Here is a 17065-nt window from a genome sequence, read left to right on the forward strand (position 1 = left end):
CAGTGCATCTTCTAGGAGTTGAAACCGCACCCGGCGGTATCACACTCTGTCGCGGGGATATTCGTCCCTTGAGCGTGCACGCTTAATGCAGCTACATTATAACGTGATGGCTCGCGACTTATTGAATCATAGTATATGCGTCACTGTGCGTTTCTTTTCATGAAGAAAATTCACAGCTTATTCACCCCACATTGCTGTTGCTACCCGATTTTTACTGATGTTTTAACTTAGTCAATTTTGCTAATTTTTTTTTTGCACTAAAACATTTACACATAGTTATGTGGGTAATTGACATGAAATTTACAGCACATCTTCATCTAAAACTATTTAAAACAGAATTTTCTGATTTTGTGTAGTGTAATGGGTAACAATTTACATGAAGGTTCTATTTGTTAGCATTAGCTACATGAATTAACATAAACTAACAATGAACCATGCTTAATTATCTTGGTTAATGTATATTTCTACATATACTAAAGCATTTTTTAACATTAAAAGTTGTATAGTTACTATTAATGAATGCTATATGAACAAACAATGAACAATTTTATTTTTATAAATTAACAAAAACCAAGATATTTTACATTCTGTAAAATTATATAGTTTATTGTTAGTTCATGATACCTAATGCATTTACTAATATAAACAAATAGAACCTTCATGTAAAGTGTTACTCTGTAATTATCATGCTTGCATTTTCCATGAGTCATATTAACTGCCACACTAGTTTATTTGTACTTCAAGAAAAAAAGTTAATTAAAATGGCAAAAAGCTGGAAATAGTAAAGAAATTCTGTCACCGGACCTAAAATAGATATTTTCATTCATACTGTACATTCATGTACATTTTAACATGGGGATATAAAAGTTCTTGGACATGTTATTTGTTATCTACTGAGCTAAAGAGTGATTATTTTTAGTACTTTCTCTTTAAAAAAATATACAATCATGTTTGCAGTAGTTCTGTGTAGGCTATGTTTTCAAATAATGTCAATATTCACATCGGTGGGGCCATTTTTACATTTTCACCGGGGGACTACAAACCCATGGGTCAGCCATGTTTGAAGTGATCCAATTGGTTTTGGGTGACAACAGATAACACTATAAATCTTGACTTCAGCAGTCACCTTGGCAATCACGATTTAACACTCAATTACACTTCCTAGAGCCATCTAGTGCTCTGCGCATGTGTCAATCACTAGGAAGTGTAGATCGAGCATGAAAGCATGATTGTGCCAAGAAAATGCAATGGCAAGATGTACAGAAAAAAAAAAAAAAGAGTTATATTTTGGTTTGTTCTTAACCAAAACTGATTGGAAGTCTTCAGAAGACATGGATTAAAGCACTGGAGTCTTGTGGACCCCATTTATACCTGGTATTAAGATGCATCTCGGGTGATCTGATCACATGTGGAAAGGCGAGACACGTCGCTGTTTACACTTGGTCACTTAAATCCTGTGACCACTTGAGATCGGATTTTGGAGAGGAGGGACACTGTTTCATTATGACATACATCAATCACTATGTCAGTGTGTGATATTAAAGTGCAATAAAGTTAGAAAAGACAAAGAAAGAGTGAAGAAAATGCGCCATTTCTCCCAGATGCATCTGAAACTTTATTTAAGCACAAATGCAACATTTGGAGCAGAATTATCCATTATTTTAGTGAATTACCTGTATTAACCTGAGCTTCAGATGTTCGTGCTTCTCATAATTATCCCTGTATGTTGATATGAGACACACTGAAGAAGAGCCGTGAGGTTCTCATGCTTGTATATGTATCCGCTTTTTAAAATTTTTTCCTCTTGTAAAGCTGCTCATAACCAGCAAAGTTTAAACTCTTGCGCAGTGGTTGATTGACAGGCGAGGGGTGGCACTTCGCTGATGCCGAGACGCTTTCAGGACGGATTAGCGTTAACACCTCAATTGCGATGCAGTCACATAAATTTTTTTCCACATTTGTATGTGGGTTTTTTTTATCCGATCACAAAACGTTTTAGACCCCATTTAGACCTGTATTTAGTGCTGACCACATTTGACCAGCTCACCGAAATGCATCTTAATACCAGGTGTACAGGGGGTCATGGATTACCTTTATGCTTCCATTATGTGCTTATTGGAGCTTTAAAGTTTTGGTCACCTTTCACCTGCAATGCATGTACCTACAGATCTGAGATACCGAATTCTTCTAAAAATGTTCGATTTGTTCTGCAGAAGTCATATTCATAAACATCTGGAATGGCATGAGTGTGAGTAAATGATGAGAGAATGGAATTTTTGGGTGAACAATTCCTTCAACAATAAAACTGACATTGTTCACTTTTTAAAGTGTTTCTATATGGTTCTATTAGTTCCCAGCAAAATAATAGAACATATGGAAACACTAAATATTAATTACAACACATCATTGTTTAACAGAATTTGAAGCTCTGCCAAACATCGCTTTTTTGTTTTTATCTGACTGATACACAATAGCGCCTCTCAATGGAGCAAGTGTGGTGGTCATAAATGTCATACAGCCATCAAAATGTTAATGTCTACAATCGAGTACAAGAAAGCTGAGCAGGCTCAAGTGGGCTAAATGCGGAATAAGAGAGCGGAGGCTTAGGAGTTGAGGTGAGATTAATCACTTATATTTGTTTGGGGAAGTCACATGGCACCTCTGCCATGGGACATTTGCAAACACTCTCCAAGCCTTTTTGCCTTACACCTTAAAAGGAAGGTTAATGTAAAGTTAGTAAAATGCTGGCTCATTGATCTCATTCAATTTTGCGTTTAGCCTGATTCCTGTTAGCCCAATTTAGCAGTGGTAGAGCTAATCAATAGTTTTTAAATAAAGGCTATTCATACTGAAACCTTTATGATGTGCACATGTGTGAGAGTGTTTATAGGAGATTTAAAAAATATATTTGTGTAATGTTTAATGTGTGTGTTCATGTATTTGATTTTTTTTTATTTTTCTGTTGTTATATGGTGGTTGGCAATCCAACTACAATGGTGCATTCCCGCCACCTACTGGAATGGAGAGTGGAGCGCTAAATGGTTGGGAAGTTGGGGAAACGCACACAAAACAAATACAAAAAAAACCACCTATATTATATTCTATTGATTAATCTTGTATCTTTTAAGTAATTAAATAATTCTTGATTGCTGTCTTTTATTTTGAAAGTTTATTTCCTATTTATGTCATGTGTCCTTAGTCAGATGATGACCTGTTTTCCCTCCATGTTCATGTGTCTTGTTTTCATTGGTTTATTGTCCTGTTATCAGATGTTCTGTTTGTTCATTGGATATCTTTGTCATGTGTTCTCCCATGTTCATGTATTTAAGCCCTCGTGTTTTCCATTGTCCTTTGTTAGGTATTATAGGTTTGGTAACGTTGTTCATGTCAAGATTATGTGATGTCAAGTTTACATTACATTTTATTTTTATGTTTCACGTTTATAGTTATGGTTTTTTGGAATTCACACTTAATAATAAATTGCACTTGGGTTCTTCACTCCATCGTCCTTGTCTTTTCGTTTACCTCATTGCTCAGCATCTTTAAAATTTGGCCTCTAAACACATAGGAGGAAGTCCAGACTGCCCATGTTCAGTCAAGCTCAGTGCTGGGGCTAAACTTAGGAAACTGACACAATTCCTAGGAATGAGAATGATGCCTCAAACAAGCCACTGAGTCAGCCAGTGAAAGGGGGTGGAGACGGCATCTCAAAATGGACAGGAAGACCAGTAATTTCTGAAATAAACAAATGAGTTACATGGAATATTTTAAATGCTACTAATTGATCTGCTCAGAAAATATATTTTTAACCTCACACAGCTATATGTGGATTTGAAAAACCCTTATCAAGCTGCAATATTGCTCTTCGTTTGCATGTATAAATAACCCAATGACCTAGAGACTAAACAAGCACTCTGAGTAAGAGTAAACAAACTTCCAACATCTTGCAAAACATTTTTGTTTCAATAAGACATTTTATTGCACTTTGATAGCTGGTTTTTTTCCTATGGAAGAAATGACTGTTTACAGTAACCAAGGAGGATAAGTTTAGCAGAAGGCCTATCAATCTGTCCAAATAAATCTGGGCAATCTCCACTTCTCCCAGTCCCACAAAGTTCTGGATTTCATAGTTGTGCAAGGTTGTGTTGCTTTGGTTCACAAACATTCGAATTTCCATAAGCTGGGAATGAATCCAGTCCACTACAAGTGTACCCCTTTGAGACTGTTCCCATGATGTATTGTGGCTTTCTGGCACAGAGTGAATGATTGTTTCCTTTCCAAATATGGTCTGTGCTCCCATGGACTTCAGACAGAGACATCCCATGGGTATGGAGGACTTGGCTGGACAAATCTCTTCTTTATCATTGATACTGTATAGAGAGGTACCCAACTAATTTACAGTGAGCAATGTGAGAATTTTGTCACTACGGACAAAAAGCAGCACACTTGTGTGAACCTTTTTCAAGTAGAATAAGAAAAAAAGCAAACAAGCTTAACTGATATAGTTGCCAAAATAAGAACAAGATACAGACTTTATCGCATTCTCCTTCCTGTAAATAAAGAATTTGTTTAACATTAGTTAACTACATTTGGTAACATGAACCAACAATGATTCATTGACAACACTTTCTAATCTTGGGTAATGCTAATGTCAACATATGCAAATATATTTTAAGATTAAAAGTTGTACATTTTAACATTAGTTCAAGAAATATGAACAAACATGAACTAACACACACACACACACACACACACACACACACACACACACACACACACACACTATATATTTCTGTGCAAAAGTCTTAGGCTTTTGTTTCACAAAAGCATTTGTCTTAAGATGGTTATTTATATCTTCAGCTTTAGTGTGTCAATAGGAAATCTAAATGTTAGACTCCCAAACATTACTTTTGCAAATAGAAAAGATTAGAAAAGAAGAACAGGGAGCCCTGCAACAGTTGTAATGGCCCCCACAAAGCCCCCCACTGAACATCGTGTCAGTCTGAGATTACATAAAAAGAGACAGAAGCAATTGAGACAGCCTAAATACATAGAAGAACCGCTGCAAATTCTTCAAGAAGCTTGGTACATCCTATCTGCCAACAACCAAGATAAACTCCAGGTGTGCCTAGGATAATTGGTGCTGTTTTAAAGGCAAAGGTGGTCACACCGAATACTGATTTAGCTTTTTTATGTTTACTGGACTTTGTATGAATTTAAGTGACAAATGAAAACTATTTATGTCATTATTTTTTTAAGACATCCTCACTATGCAACATTTTTCAGAAGTGCCTAAAACTTTTGCACAGTACTGTATAATATATATATATATATATATATATATATATATATATATATATATATATATATATATATCCACTGTTAGTTCATAATACCTACTGCATTTAGTCATGTTAATAAATAGAACATTGATGTAAGGTGTAACCAAGATCATTATCTGATGTTATGTCACATACGTATCACGTTTATCGCCACGCAATAAATTGCACTGTAGGTGAAGAAAGTATTAGGCTGCATGATGCCAAAATGAATATACCCTATACGCCACAAAAGTTCCTCCTGTAATACCAATGGCATGCAGGAACAAACAGCAATCAATTTCAGAGCCTGCAAATAGCAAAAACCACAATCCAAAGGAAAAGCAACCTTTTACTTACCAAGTATGCCCCCACTGTACCCTGTGCCAACATCAGAGCACATTCCGCCAGTAAAAATATCTTAATATTTGAAAAGCATGACGGCTTTTTCTTTGTGTCATCCCGTTGAGAGTCATCGGAGCTCCTGTGTTTTTTCACCTGCATCCTGTGCAAGTTGGTAGTCAACGCTTTCGACGATCTAAATGCGGCTATCAACGGAGAATAAATGCAGCAGCGGTACGTTCACATGTACCCTCGGCGTAGTGTTAATACTGTTTAGAGTGAGACTCCGTGACTCAGACGTGTGACAGGTTCTGGACTTTTCATCGAAACTCTGCCGATGAATGAGGACGATCTAAACTCTCCTCCGATGCTTTCTGTCGCGGAAACGTAGGTACGAGCGACGCCACTTTTTATTCCAAACAACATCTTTCTTTCCCTCTGCGACTGTCCGTGCACCGTCGTGTTATTTTTGTATTCCTTCTGCCCGTCCGTCGCGTCACCATCTCTCGTGTCCTCATACTTGATTCACCGCCTCGGTCATTATGACTTGTGTGAGAGAGTGTTTCTACCGGTTGGCTTGTATGTTCAACGACACATGCATCGGTAGAGGCGCTGTGCTGCAGTCACCACACGCTGAATACTTAGGACTCCCACAGAGACTGAAATACAGATAAACAGAATTTGAATGGAGTTTAATTTATTTTTTGTCGCGGTTATATGGCGAATGCCATGTCTAGAACATTATAGCTAGGCCTAGATGTAGACTACTATTTAATATCCCCTAAACTCAACTAATTTCCAAAAGCCATGAAGTGCACTTCACTTCACATGTTTCTGTAATTTATTACTATACTACCCCAACTAATTAAGTGCATTTCATTATTAGCCTACAGCAGGCCTACTTTCTTATGTACATTTACAGTGACATGAACACTGCAATGTAAAGAGTGACTACACATAAATATTAAAGCAGGATTTCTTGAGCCTTAAAGGGACAGTTCACCCGAAATGTAAATTTCTTTCATTGTTTACTCATCCTCATGCCATCCCAGAGGTGTATGGCTTTCTTTCTTCTCAGCTCTGTAGGTCCATAAAATGCAAACGATTGGTGACAAAAACTTTGAAGCTCCAAAAAGCAAATAAAGGCAACATTAAAGTAATCCACGCAACTTCAGTGATTTAATCCATGTCTTCTTAAAGGAATATTCTGAGTTCAATACAAGTTAAGATCAATTGACAGAAATTGGGGCATAATGATGATTATCACAAAAATTTATTTTGAATTGTCCCTCCTTTTCTTAAAAAAATGCACACTTTAAGGCACTTACAATGAAACAATTAAAGGAATGTGAAGCTTTTAGTTTTATAAAAGCACTTATATTAATTCTTCTGTTAAAACGAATCGGTTACCTTACGTAACCTCGGTTCTCTTTTTTAAGAGGGAACGAGTATTGCGTAAGCTAGCTTACGCTACGGGAAAGATTAATCTTTTCTGAGATATTGAAGCCCAAAAGTTATCCTTAATTTTGTATCCACTGTCAACGCAGTGCAGCAACTGCATACCTTGAGCGGGCTAGCTAGCGAGCTCATAGGTTGCTCTGCGGCAACTGCTGCAGCTTATAGACGAACTTGAGTGAACTTGCGTCCAATGACAGGCCGTGCTGTCATTGCATCAAAGCCCGCCAAAATGGGTGTGGCTAGAGTGCATATAAGCGTAAGTTCGTAGGCTGGAACCCTGGTTTTCATTGAATGAAGCGAAAATCGCTCGTGGCGCGAGCACGGCCGCCTACGCAATACTCGTTCCCTCTTCTAGAGAGAACCGAGGTTACGTAAGGTAACCGATTCGTTCTCTTACGAGAGGTTCTCTCGTATTGCGTAAGCTAGCTTACGCTACGGGAACCCATTGTCAATGCCGTGCGCGCCAAGCATCCACTGCATGAGCCCCGGGGTGGGGGGACCCGGGGGAGCCCTTGTGAGTGGGGGAATAATATTTGGCCGGCAAGAGTGCGGGCCAGTGTGTGTGTAATACATAAGCACATAGTGGGAAGGAAAAGACAGAGCGGCGGTGCCGGTCTGTGTGGAATGTGTCCCATCAGTGCAGCTCACCAGGGAGCTGTAGCGTATTAAACCGCTAGTAGTTTTGCCCGCAGGGCGGGCACTTCCAGATTGTAAAATCTGACAAAGGTGGAGGGGGAAGCCCAGCCCGCTGCCACACATATGTCGTGAATGGAAATCCCGCTGGACCATGCCCACGAGGAGGCCATGCCTCTAGTGGAGTGAGCCCTAATGCCTAACGGGCATGGCAGGTCTTTTGACGCGTACGCGGCAGCAATAGCGTCCACTATCCATCTAGACAGTGTCTGTTTCGAGGCGGCGAAACCTTTGGTGCGCCCTCCCAACGAAACGAAAAGCTGCCCAGAGCGTCTGAAAGAGGCGGAGCGCGCAGTATACAATCTCAGTGCTCTGACTGGGCAAAGGAGATTGGCGTCGCGTTCGCTATCGGATGCTGGCAGCGCCGATAGGGAAATGATTTGTGCTCTGAAAGGAGTACCGATCACCTTGGGGACATAGCCATGTCTAGGCTTTAAAATGACCTTGGAGTCACTTGGTCCAAACTCAAGACACGCAGCGCTGACAGACAGCGTGTGAAGGTCTCCAACACGTTTAACTGATGACAGGGCAGTCAGAAAAACGGTTTTGAGTGAAAGGTATTTCAAATCCACGGATTGAAGCGGTTCGAAAGGGGGGGCTTTTATAGCTTCGAGAACTACGGAAAGATCCCAGATAGGAACCGATGGGGGGTGCGGGGGGGGTTCATCCTTCTAGCTCCCCTGAGGAAGCGGATGACCAGCTCGTTTTTTCCCAGTGACTGGCCGTGCAGGGGTTCAGCGAACGCCACGATGGCCGCCACGTACACTTTGAGCGTGGATGGGGATCCGCCCTTATCCAGCAGCTCTTGTAAAAACACGAGCAGCGACGACACCCCACATGTCCGTGTGTCCAGGTCTCTGTCGGTGCACCATTTTGAAAACACAGACCATATGGACGCATAGAGTCTTCTCGTGGAAGGGGCTCTAGCGTGTATGATAGTGTTTATTACTCCTTCTGGCAAAGCGACGGGTAGTCGTTGATCACCCACGCATGCAGCGCCCAGCGCTCTGGGTGGGGATGCCAGATCGTGCCGCGAGCTTGAGAGAGGAGATCTGCTCTCACTGGAATGGGCCACGGGGCTGTCAGTGACAGCTGCGTAAGCTCCGGGAACCATGTCTGATTCTCCCAGCGCGGGGCTATTAGGAGCACCGAGTGACGCGTTTTCTAGTCTAGTTCTATTCCAAGGAAGGAAATTGCCTGACTGGGCTGTAGTGAGCTCTTGGTCCAATTGACTGCAAGACCCAAACTGTTCAGATGATTGAGGAGAACTGTCCTGTGAGACAGAAGCTCCGTATGTGACTGTGCCAAAATCAGCCAATCGTCCAAATAGTTCAGAATTCGCAAGCCCTGACTCCGCAGGGGTGCGAGCGCTGCATCCATGCACTTCGTGAAAGTACGGGGTGCTAAAGACAGGCCGAACGGAAGGACGGTGTATTGATAAACCTGGCCGTCGAAGGCGAATCTCAAGAATGGCCTGTGACAGGGATTTATCTGAATCTGAAAGTAGGCATCTTTCAGATCGAGAGAAATAAACCAGTCCCCTGGCGCACATGCGCGAGGAGTTTCCTGATTGTAAGCATTTTGAACGGTCTTTTTGCGAGCACCTTGTTCAAAACCCTGAGATCTAATATTGGTCTGAGGCCGCCGTCTTTCTTGGGGACAAGAAAATAACGGCTGTAAAACCCCGACTTCGCTCAGAGAAGGTGGCACTCTCTCTACGGCCCTTTTGCACAGAAGGTTTGCTATTTCTGAACGAAGCATGCAGGCTGCTTCCGTGTTCACAGTAGTTTCGAGCCAGCTCTGAAGCGGGAGGGCGGCGATCGAACTGTAGCAAATAGCCCTGTTTTATTGTGCTTAACACCCATTTGGATATCCCTGGGATAGCTTTCCATGCTTTGAAGCGTAACGCTAGAGGGTGAATGGCCAAGTCGCCCTGATTGCCGCACACAGCGAGCTGAACAGAATGTGTGAGCGTGCTTACTGTGCTTAAGCATGACTGCTCGCAGACAGCAGGGACAGGCTGTTCTGTGAGTGACTTCCCGATTGAGGTGAATGGAGAAAGAGTCACATCTGTGAAGTGATGCGCGAGCATAGTCACGGGCATGGGACTTACATACAGAGAGGTGTTTGCTGGCCGTGTGACAGAGCGGGCAGAGAAGGGGCGCGCGCACGGATTCGTGGGCACGTTTATTGACTCTAACACTTGAGCTGGCTGTGCCTGCTTTATGTGAGTGGGCTCTGATAGGGACACGGGAAGTGTAATGCTTGTGTGTCGGGGTGAACACTGGATTGTGGGCACATTTTCTACACTGAAGGCATGTTTGCTTTTCACAAGATTTCTTTGGGTCGCCATGAAAACGGCATTTGAGTGCAGGCAAGCGGGCAGTATCACCGGCTTGTTGGCTGCTGAATCCACCACTGCAGTAGCCTGAGAGAAGGGGACTGACAGGGGGCAAAGCTTTGACGGTGGTCCGGCCGCGGCGGGACTGAGCCGTCGTTTCCTTAACAAAGCTAGGAGGACTTCGGTTGCTCAGGTTTCAACGCAATCTTAGGCCGAGGCCCGCGGGGGGGCGGCAGTCTGCGGCGGCTGTCTGAGCGCGTTCTAGGGCGGCCACCCTGTCGACGCTGAGAAGTCTGGCTTTGCTGAGCTGGGCGCTGTGAAGAGGCTCGTGCAGGAGGCTGGTCACGTGGGCGGCCTGCAGAGGAGCTAGCGCGACGAGGCAGGAAGAGATTCATGGCTTGGGTGGCTTTCTGGACTTCCGAGAACGGTCAACAATGCCACTCACCGCGGAACCGAAGAGGCCGGACGGAGAGAGCAGCGTTGAGGAACGTGGAGCGTTCAGCTTCTCCCATGTCAGCTAGCGTTAGCCATAGGTGTCTCTCGGTCACAGTCAGCGGCCATGCACTTCCCTAGGGCTTGAGCTGCAGCTTTGGTGGCGCTGAAGGGCGAGATCCGTCGCGCTCCTTAGATCTGAAACAGCCTCTGGGTGCCTGCCTTTCTCATCCCACTCTCGAAGAAGGTCCGCTTGGAGGATCTGTAAAACGGCCATGGAATGCAGAGCAGATGTGGCTTGGCCGGCGGCGGCATAGGCGCGGCCAACACAGGCGGAAGTAGTTCTGCAGGCCTTAGACGGGAGCACTGGCTTAGACCGCCATCTCGCAGAGGGCAGGCAAAGGTGTGCTGCTACCGAATCCTCGACCGGGGGGATGGAAGAGTAGCCCCTCTCGGTGGCGCCATCCACCGAAGCAAGAGAGGTGGAGACATGGGATCGGTTCCTGGCCGAGAGAGGCGCGTTCCACGATTTAGAGAGCTCGGCGTGGAGTTCCGGCAGGAAGGGAGCGGCCCGAGCCGCGGGCGCCGCACGGCGACGGCTCTGAAGAAAGCAGCCGTCGAGTCTGTTGGGAGCCTGCTCAGAGGGCGGGTTCTTCCTCGACTCCGGTGCGGGTCCTGCTGGATTCCTGGGCCGAGGAGGAGGCTTGGGAGCCTGACCACTCCTCGCTGTCCGAAGCCATGATGGAACAGCAGCCCTTATCCTCCGCCTCGTCATCCGAGATGGCAACAGTCGCGGCCGCTGCGGCAACTGTGCGCACTGCGGGCGGGGAGGGTGAAAGCGAGGCTCGAGGGAGAGGCTCCGGCGAGGTAGTCGCTTCTAACACCGGTTCCGGCAGCCTTTGGGAGCGGCGCTTCTTTCTGCGCGGCAAAACGAAAGGCGGCGCGGCGGCTTCGGTTTTGAGTGCTTTGAGTCGAGCCCACAGGGTCGACATCGGAAGCTCCTCGCAGAGGTCGCATCCGCCGTCAGCGAGGGCGAGCTCTGCATGTTCCAGTCCCAGGCAGAGAGCGCATATGAGGTGGTGGTCTCCAATATTATGCCTCGAATGCTGTCAATTGACCTTAACTTGTATTGACCCTTGAATGTTACTTTAAGTGATCCAATCAGTGTTGTGTGAGAACAGACCAGAATGTAACTCCTTTATTGACTGTACATCTTGCCATTTCAGTTTTTAAACACAATAAAAATGCCAAGCTCGATTACACTTCCTAGTGCTTGACACATGCGCATGGCACCAGAAAGTGTTATAGAGTTTGCGAAGGAGATTGCTGACGTCAAGATTTATAGTAAAAAATTATGTTTTGGATTGTTCTCATCCAAAATTGACAGGATCGCTCCAGAAGACATGGATTAAAACACTGGAGTCATGGATTATTTTTATGGTACCTTTATGTGCTTTTTGGAGCTTCAAAGTTTTGGTCACTATTCACTTGTCATCTATGGACCAACATAGCTGAGTTATTCTTCTAAAAATCTTTGTTTGTGTTCTGCAAAAGAAAGGAAGTCATCCACATCTGGTACAGTGTTGAAACTCCTTTAAATTCATAATGCTGCTGAAAGTTGATAGTTCTTGTCTTTAAGCAGATATTCATTCAGTAGGCATACAGTATGCACTATGCAGATATAGTGCAGCCATGGCCAAAAGTGACATACATTTTGTGTTTTTCTGCTTCAGTTGTTGTGGTGTTGACTCAAATTGTTTCTAGATTATTGTGCAGAGTGATCAGATGCATTTTAAATAATAGCAAAAAGCTTCATTGGCCAAAAAAATGAACTTTATAAAAAAAATAAAAAATCTCACTGTTTTGGTCCTGGCACAAAATGACCAGCCAACATCATTTCACTAATCATATTAGCAGCACCTGGGATAGTGTGAACGAGTACTAGTCAGGTGAAATCACTCGATCATTCAGATTGGATTATAAGAACAGACTACTGATTGCTATAAAAGGAGGGAAGAAGTGCTTCCAGTCATTATGTTCTTGTTAGCAATGGTTACCTCTAAAGCAGTGGTTCTCAACCGGTGGGGTGCGCCCCGGGGAGCGGACACTCTCCCGGGGGGGCGCGTGTAGGCTACGATGGAAGGGGAAAAAAAACTGGAAAAAAAAAAATTTGGGGCACATTTTTTTTATCACTAAACTACTGTCATAAAAAGTTATAGTTTTGTATATACATATGTAGAGTATGAACGGAAAATCATGAACTCATTAATTCTGAATGCAATGCACACATTCTTGCGAAGGGTCCTAAAACCCCCACACACTGTTACTCTCCACACACCCCCCTCCTTAGATGAGAAAGGAATGTGAGAGGTTGAAAGACACACACGTTCCTACCGTTTAAAACCCAGAAATGGCTTATTTTTAAGGAAATATGTTTTATTCCCTTATGCTTGGGTATTTCTGCTGTTATATCAAACTAGTTAAGATTGTTTAGTTGTGTAGTTAAACTCTGAGGGCTTATATAAAGAGTCTAAGAGTATATATTCACTTTTAAGTGTACCAAATACAAGTTTCTTGGTATCAAATTAAACCTTACGACTCGCCCTAGCTGAATATATATATATAAGGTTACATTAAAATGTATTCTGCTATGTTTTACCATCTTTTGAGTGATTCAAACCACATCCTGACCCTGTTGTAAATTAGGCAAATGACGAGCCTTGACAAGACAAAGGGAACCATCTCGCGCCAAAACTGAGGAGCCTCATTGGGTCATTCCTCCCAAAGAAGGTGTGACCTCCCTACCTTAAAAGTCAGGATCTGGTGTTGAATCGCTCTCTTGTCCTCTTGCTCTCTTGTCTCTTGTCCTTACATCTCTCTCTTACACTTCTCTCTTGCTTTCTCTTCTGAACCTCTTCAAGTTTTCTTCAACTTCTCTTCAAACTCTCGTCAGACATGTCTTTTGTTTTATTTGGCGTTTATCTCAGTCTTTTCCTTGTCTTCGGACAAAGCTCATCACTCTTCGTTTTTGGAGCAGTCCGATATCCTCCGGGTGAAAGGACTCTCTCTCAGTTTCAACCAACACTCCTAAGATGCTTTGAACTTCCCGCGAGCGATCCACGCTCCGGAAGCACCAACAGAAATACTCCAGCTCACGGATGCAACGAGGACATTCACGCACACACGCAGTCTTGTTCAGCGACACAAAGGTCCATTTTGCAAGTATTATTCCATCTAAATTCAAATGCGTTAAAGTGTGTAATTCCCTTGCTGGCTCTTAAGGTTTAACTGTTGTAACAAGTTTGCTATCCCTGTAATCTCTTTATTTTCCTTACTGTTTTACTTTGTTTGTTCTATGTTAAATGTTTGTTGTTAAATGTGTTCTACGTTTGTTAAGTTTGTGATATATCCTAGTTCCTTGTATTAAACCCAATTATACGCTTGATTGTCTGTGTTTGTTGGTCATAAAGCAAAGCCTCTTTAATGTGCGATCTAAAGCTACGAGCTGATATTATCAAAGTAAGTTAACGTGCTTTGATTAAGTAAGCTTATACTAAGAATAAACCTTCTGGAGAATTGATCAAGAGTATCGAGCAAAGTGGTTTGCTGGACGAACTGGTTGGTTGCGGTACGGTTTAATTCTATTAAGGTGTTCTGAAAATTAATACAGCCTGTCTGCATATGATGTATATTCCTAATTAATTATAATTCGTTGTGTTTAATTATCTATATATATCTGAAGCAGACTTTTGGGCTATATAACCCCTGTTTTGGGGCAATTTAGAATGTATTGTTATATAGTTCAAACCGTATGATTAATCATTGATTACAATCATTAATATTAATTGTACATTCCCCAAACCTGAACCAAGAAACCCTACACATAACACCTGAATAAAAATGGACTGATTTAAAAAAAAAAGTTTCGAACAAATTTGATTGGTTTGTCGATAGTGAGCGCAAATGCAGGTGATAAGCATAAGCGGTTTCATTAAGCGAGTCATTGAGTCGTTCATTCAAATGATTCGTTCAAACGGCCGATTCATCAAGAATGAGACAGATGTTTGTGAATGGGTCATTGAATCTTTGACTCAACCGATTCGTTCACAACACTGAATCACACACACACACTGACGAGGACTACAATCGTTAAGTGTTAAAATAAAATCTGAATTGTCTGCAAAATAATTATTTTGTTCGTTTAATTAAAGATTGTGCCTAAGTCCCGACTGATTAGCCCCTGATACGTCTCTCAACATACACCACACACACAGTTACATATTGCCTAAACTTTATTGAAAACACATAAAAATGGAGAAATTTCTTGTGAGGACCAACAAGCCAACCGACGCACCACCAGCTGCAAAAAAGCTTTGAAGGTACGATGAAGCATACCTGCAATTTGGGTTTACAGTCACGGCTGATCTGAGACCTCAGTGTGTCGTGTGTGCCGAGGTGCTGGCAAACGACAGTATGAAGCCCTGCAAATTAAAAAGGCACCTCGAAACAAAGCATGCTGGCATTAAAAATAAACCAGCTGAATATTTTAAAAGAAAGCTTGATGGCCTCCATCAGCAACAGGCAACCATTTCAGTGCACAGCACTGTGTCTAAACAGTATTTGGAGGCATCGTATGTAGTGGCCAAAAGGATCGGTAAACTGGGTAAACCGCATACAATCACCGAGACTCTCATTTTGCCGGCAGCGCAAGACATGCGCAGAATAATGATAGACGATAGTGCAGCAGCCAAACTCGGTGCAGTACCACTGTCCAATGACACAGTCGCTAGGAGAATTGTAGACATGTCCAATGATATCAGAGAGCAACTGATAGAGTTCGTAAAAAAGAGTCCTTACTACACGCTGCAGCTGGACGAATCCACTGATATTGCTGGGCAGGCACAGCTCCCCACCTATGTCAGGTATCTGCGGGACAAGGCGATTGAGGAGGATGTCCTGTTTTGCCGGCCTCTTCAGTCGCACACTACAGGAGAAGCCATTTTCAATGTCCTTGATATTTTTATCCGTGAAAATGGTTTGGCTTGGGACCGATGCGTTGGCCTATGCACGGATGGTGCGCAGGCAATGATGGGGCGTGAGTGTGGCCTAGCTGCTCGCGTTCAGCAAGTAGCTCCACTTGTGAAATGGACACATTGCATGGTCCATCGCGAAGCACTAGCTGCTAAAAAAATGCCGGTTCTCTTCGACTCCGTGCTGAACCAATCCGTGAAAATAATAAATCTCATCAAATCACGGCCGCTAAACTCTCGCTTGTTTGGGGTCCTCTGCCAGGAGATGGGGTCAGGGTGCGAACAGCTGCTTCTGCACACTGAAGTTTGCTGGCTCTCCAGGGGGCGGGTGTTACAGCGGTTGTATGAGTTGCGAGAGGAGGTGAAGTGGTTTTTGACAGAAATCAAATCAGATCTGGCGAAGCATCTGGATGACACTATGTGGCTTGTGTCTCTGTCCTATTTGGTCGATATATTTGACTGCTTGAATGGCCTCAACCTGTCTTTGCAAGGCCGTGAAACTCATATTTTGCTTCTTGCAGACAAAGTGCACGCCTTCACACAAAAACTAGACCTCTGGCATGGCCGCATCAGTCGAGGGAACTGCGACATGTTCCCCAGCCTTGCAGACTTTATCACTGATGCAGGCACGTCACACGATTTCTCCTCCCTATTTCAATCAGCGTCTGAGCACCTGTCAGCAATGAGAAAACAATTTCCGACGTACTTTAAAGAGGATTATCGATCTTTTGCGTGGGTTCGAGATCCGTTTGTGCTCACAGCAAACAAGCTATCAATTGATATGCAGGAACAGCTTATTGAGCTGAAGAGTGACAGTAGACTGAAGGAACTCTTTAGCTCCTGCCCTCTTTCGTCATTCTGGGCAGCATTGATGCAGGAATACCCTGAACTCTGTGACGTCGCCTTGAAGAATCTCCTTCCTTTCGCGTCGACATATTTGTGTGAGGCAGGATTCTCAAAAATGACTGCACTCAAAACGAAATACCGCAATCGTGCACAAATCGAGGATGATTTGAGGCTATGTTTATCAAACATTGAGCCAAGAATTGAGGATCTTTGCAAGGCAGTAATGATAATAGGCCTACTGATGATGATAATAATAATAATAATAACAACAATAAAGCATGTAACCTCATATAATTATATAGCAATAGCCTAGTAATGATGATAGGCCTACTACTACTCATAATAATAATAATAATACCTGCAAGCTCACATTAGAAGTCTGGTGCTACTGCCAATAATAATAATAATAATAATAATAATAACAACAATAAAGCATGGGGCGGGGCGGGGGGCACTGGGGCACCAACTGCAATGAACCAGCTTTGGGGGGGCCCAGCTTGCAAAAGGTTGAGAACCCCTGCTCTAAACGAAGATGTGCAGCCATCATTGCTTTGCATCGAAATGGCCTCATATGCAAGGAAATTGCTGCAAAAATATTGCATCTT

At 43.2% G+C, this 17065-nt stretch overlaps 1 protein-coding gene across 1 annotated transcript in view; it reads right to left on the bottom strand.

Moving 5' to 3' along the window:
- The window catches only part of LOC127623270 (solute carrier organic anion transporter family member 3A1-like), a 52233-nt gene extending 46041 nt beyond the window's left edge, over positions 1-6192 (bottom strand). The window contains exon 1 of the mRNA XM_052097652.1: positions 5679-6192. Coding sequence (XP_051953612.1) covers positions 5679-5822 — 144 coding nt within the window. The 5' untranslated portion in view covers positions 5823-6192. The remainder of the gene's footprint in view (positions 1-5678) is intronic.
- Between the last annotated feature and the right edge of the window lie 10873 nt (positions 6193-17065).

Source organism: Xyrauchen texanus, chromosome 29, assembly GCF_025860055.1.
Source record: "Xyrauchen texanus isolate HMW12.3.18 chromosome 29, RBS_HiC_50CHRs, whole genome shotgun sequence".
NCBI classification, from domain to species: domain Eukaryota; kingdom Metazoa; phylum Chordata; class Actinopteri; order Cypriniformes; family Catostomidae; genus Xyrauchen; species Xyrauchen texanus.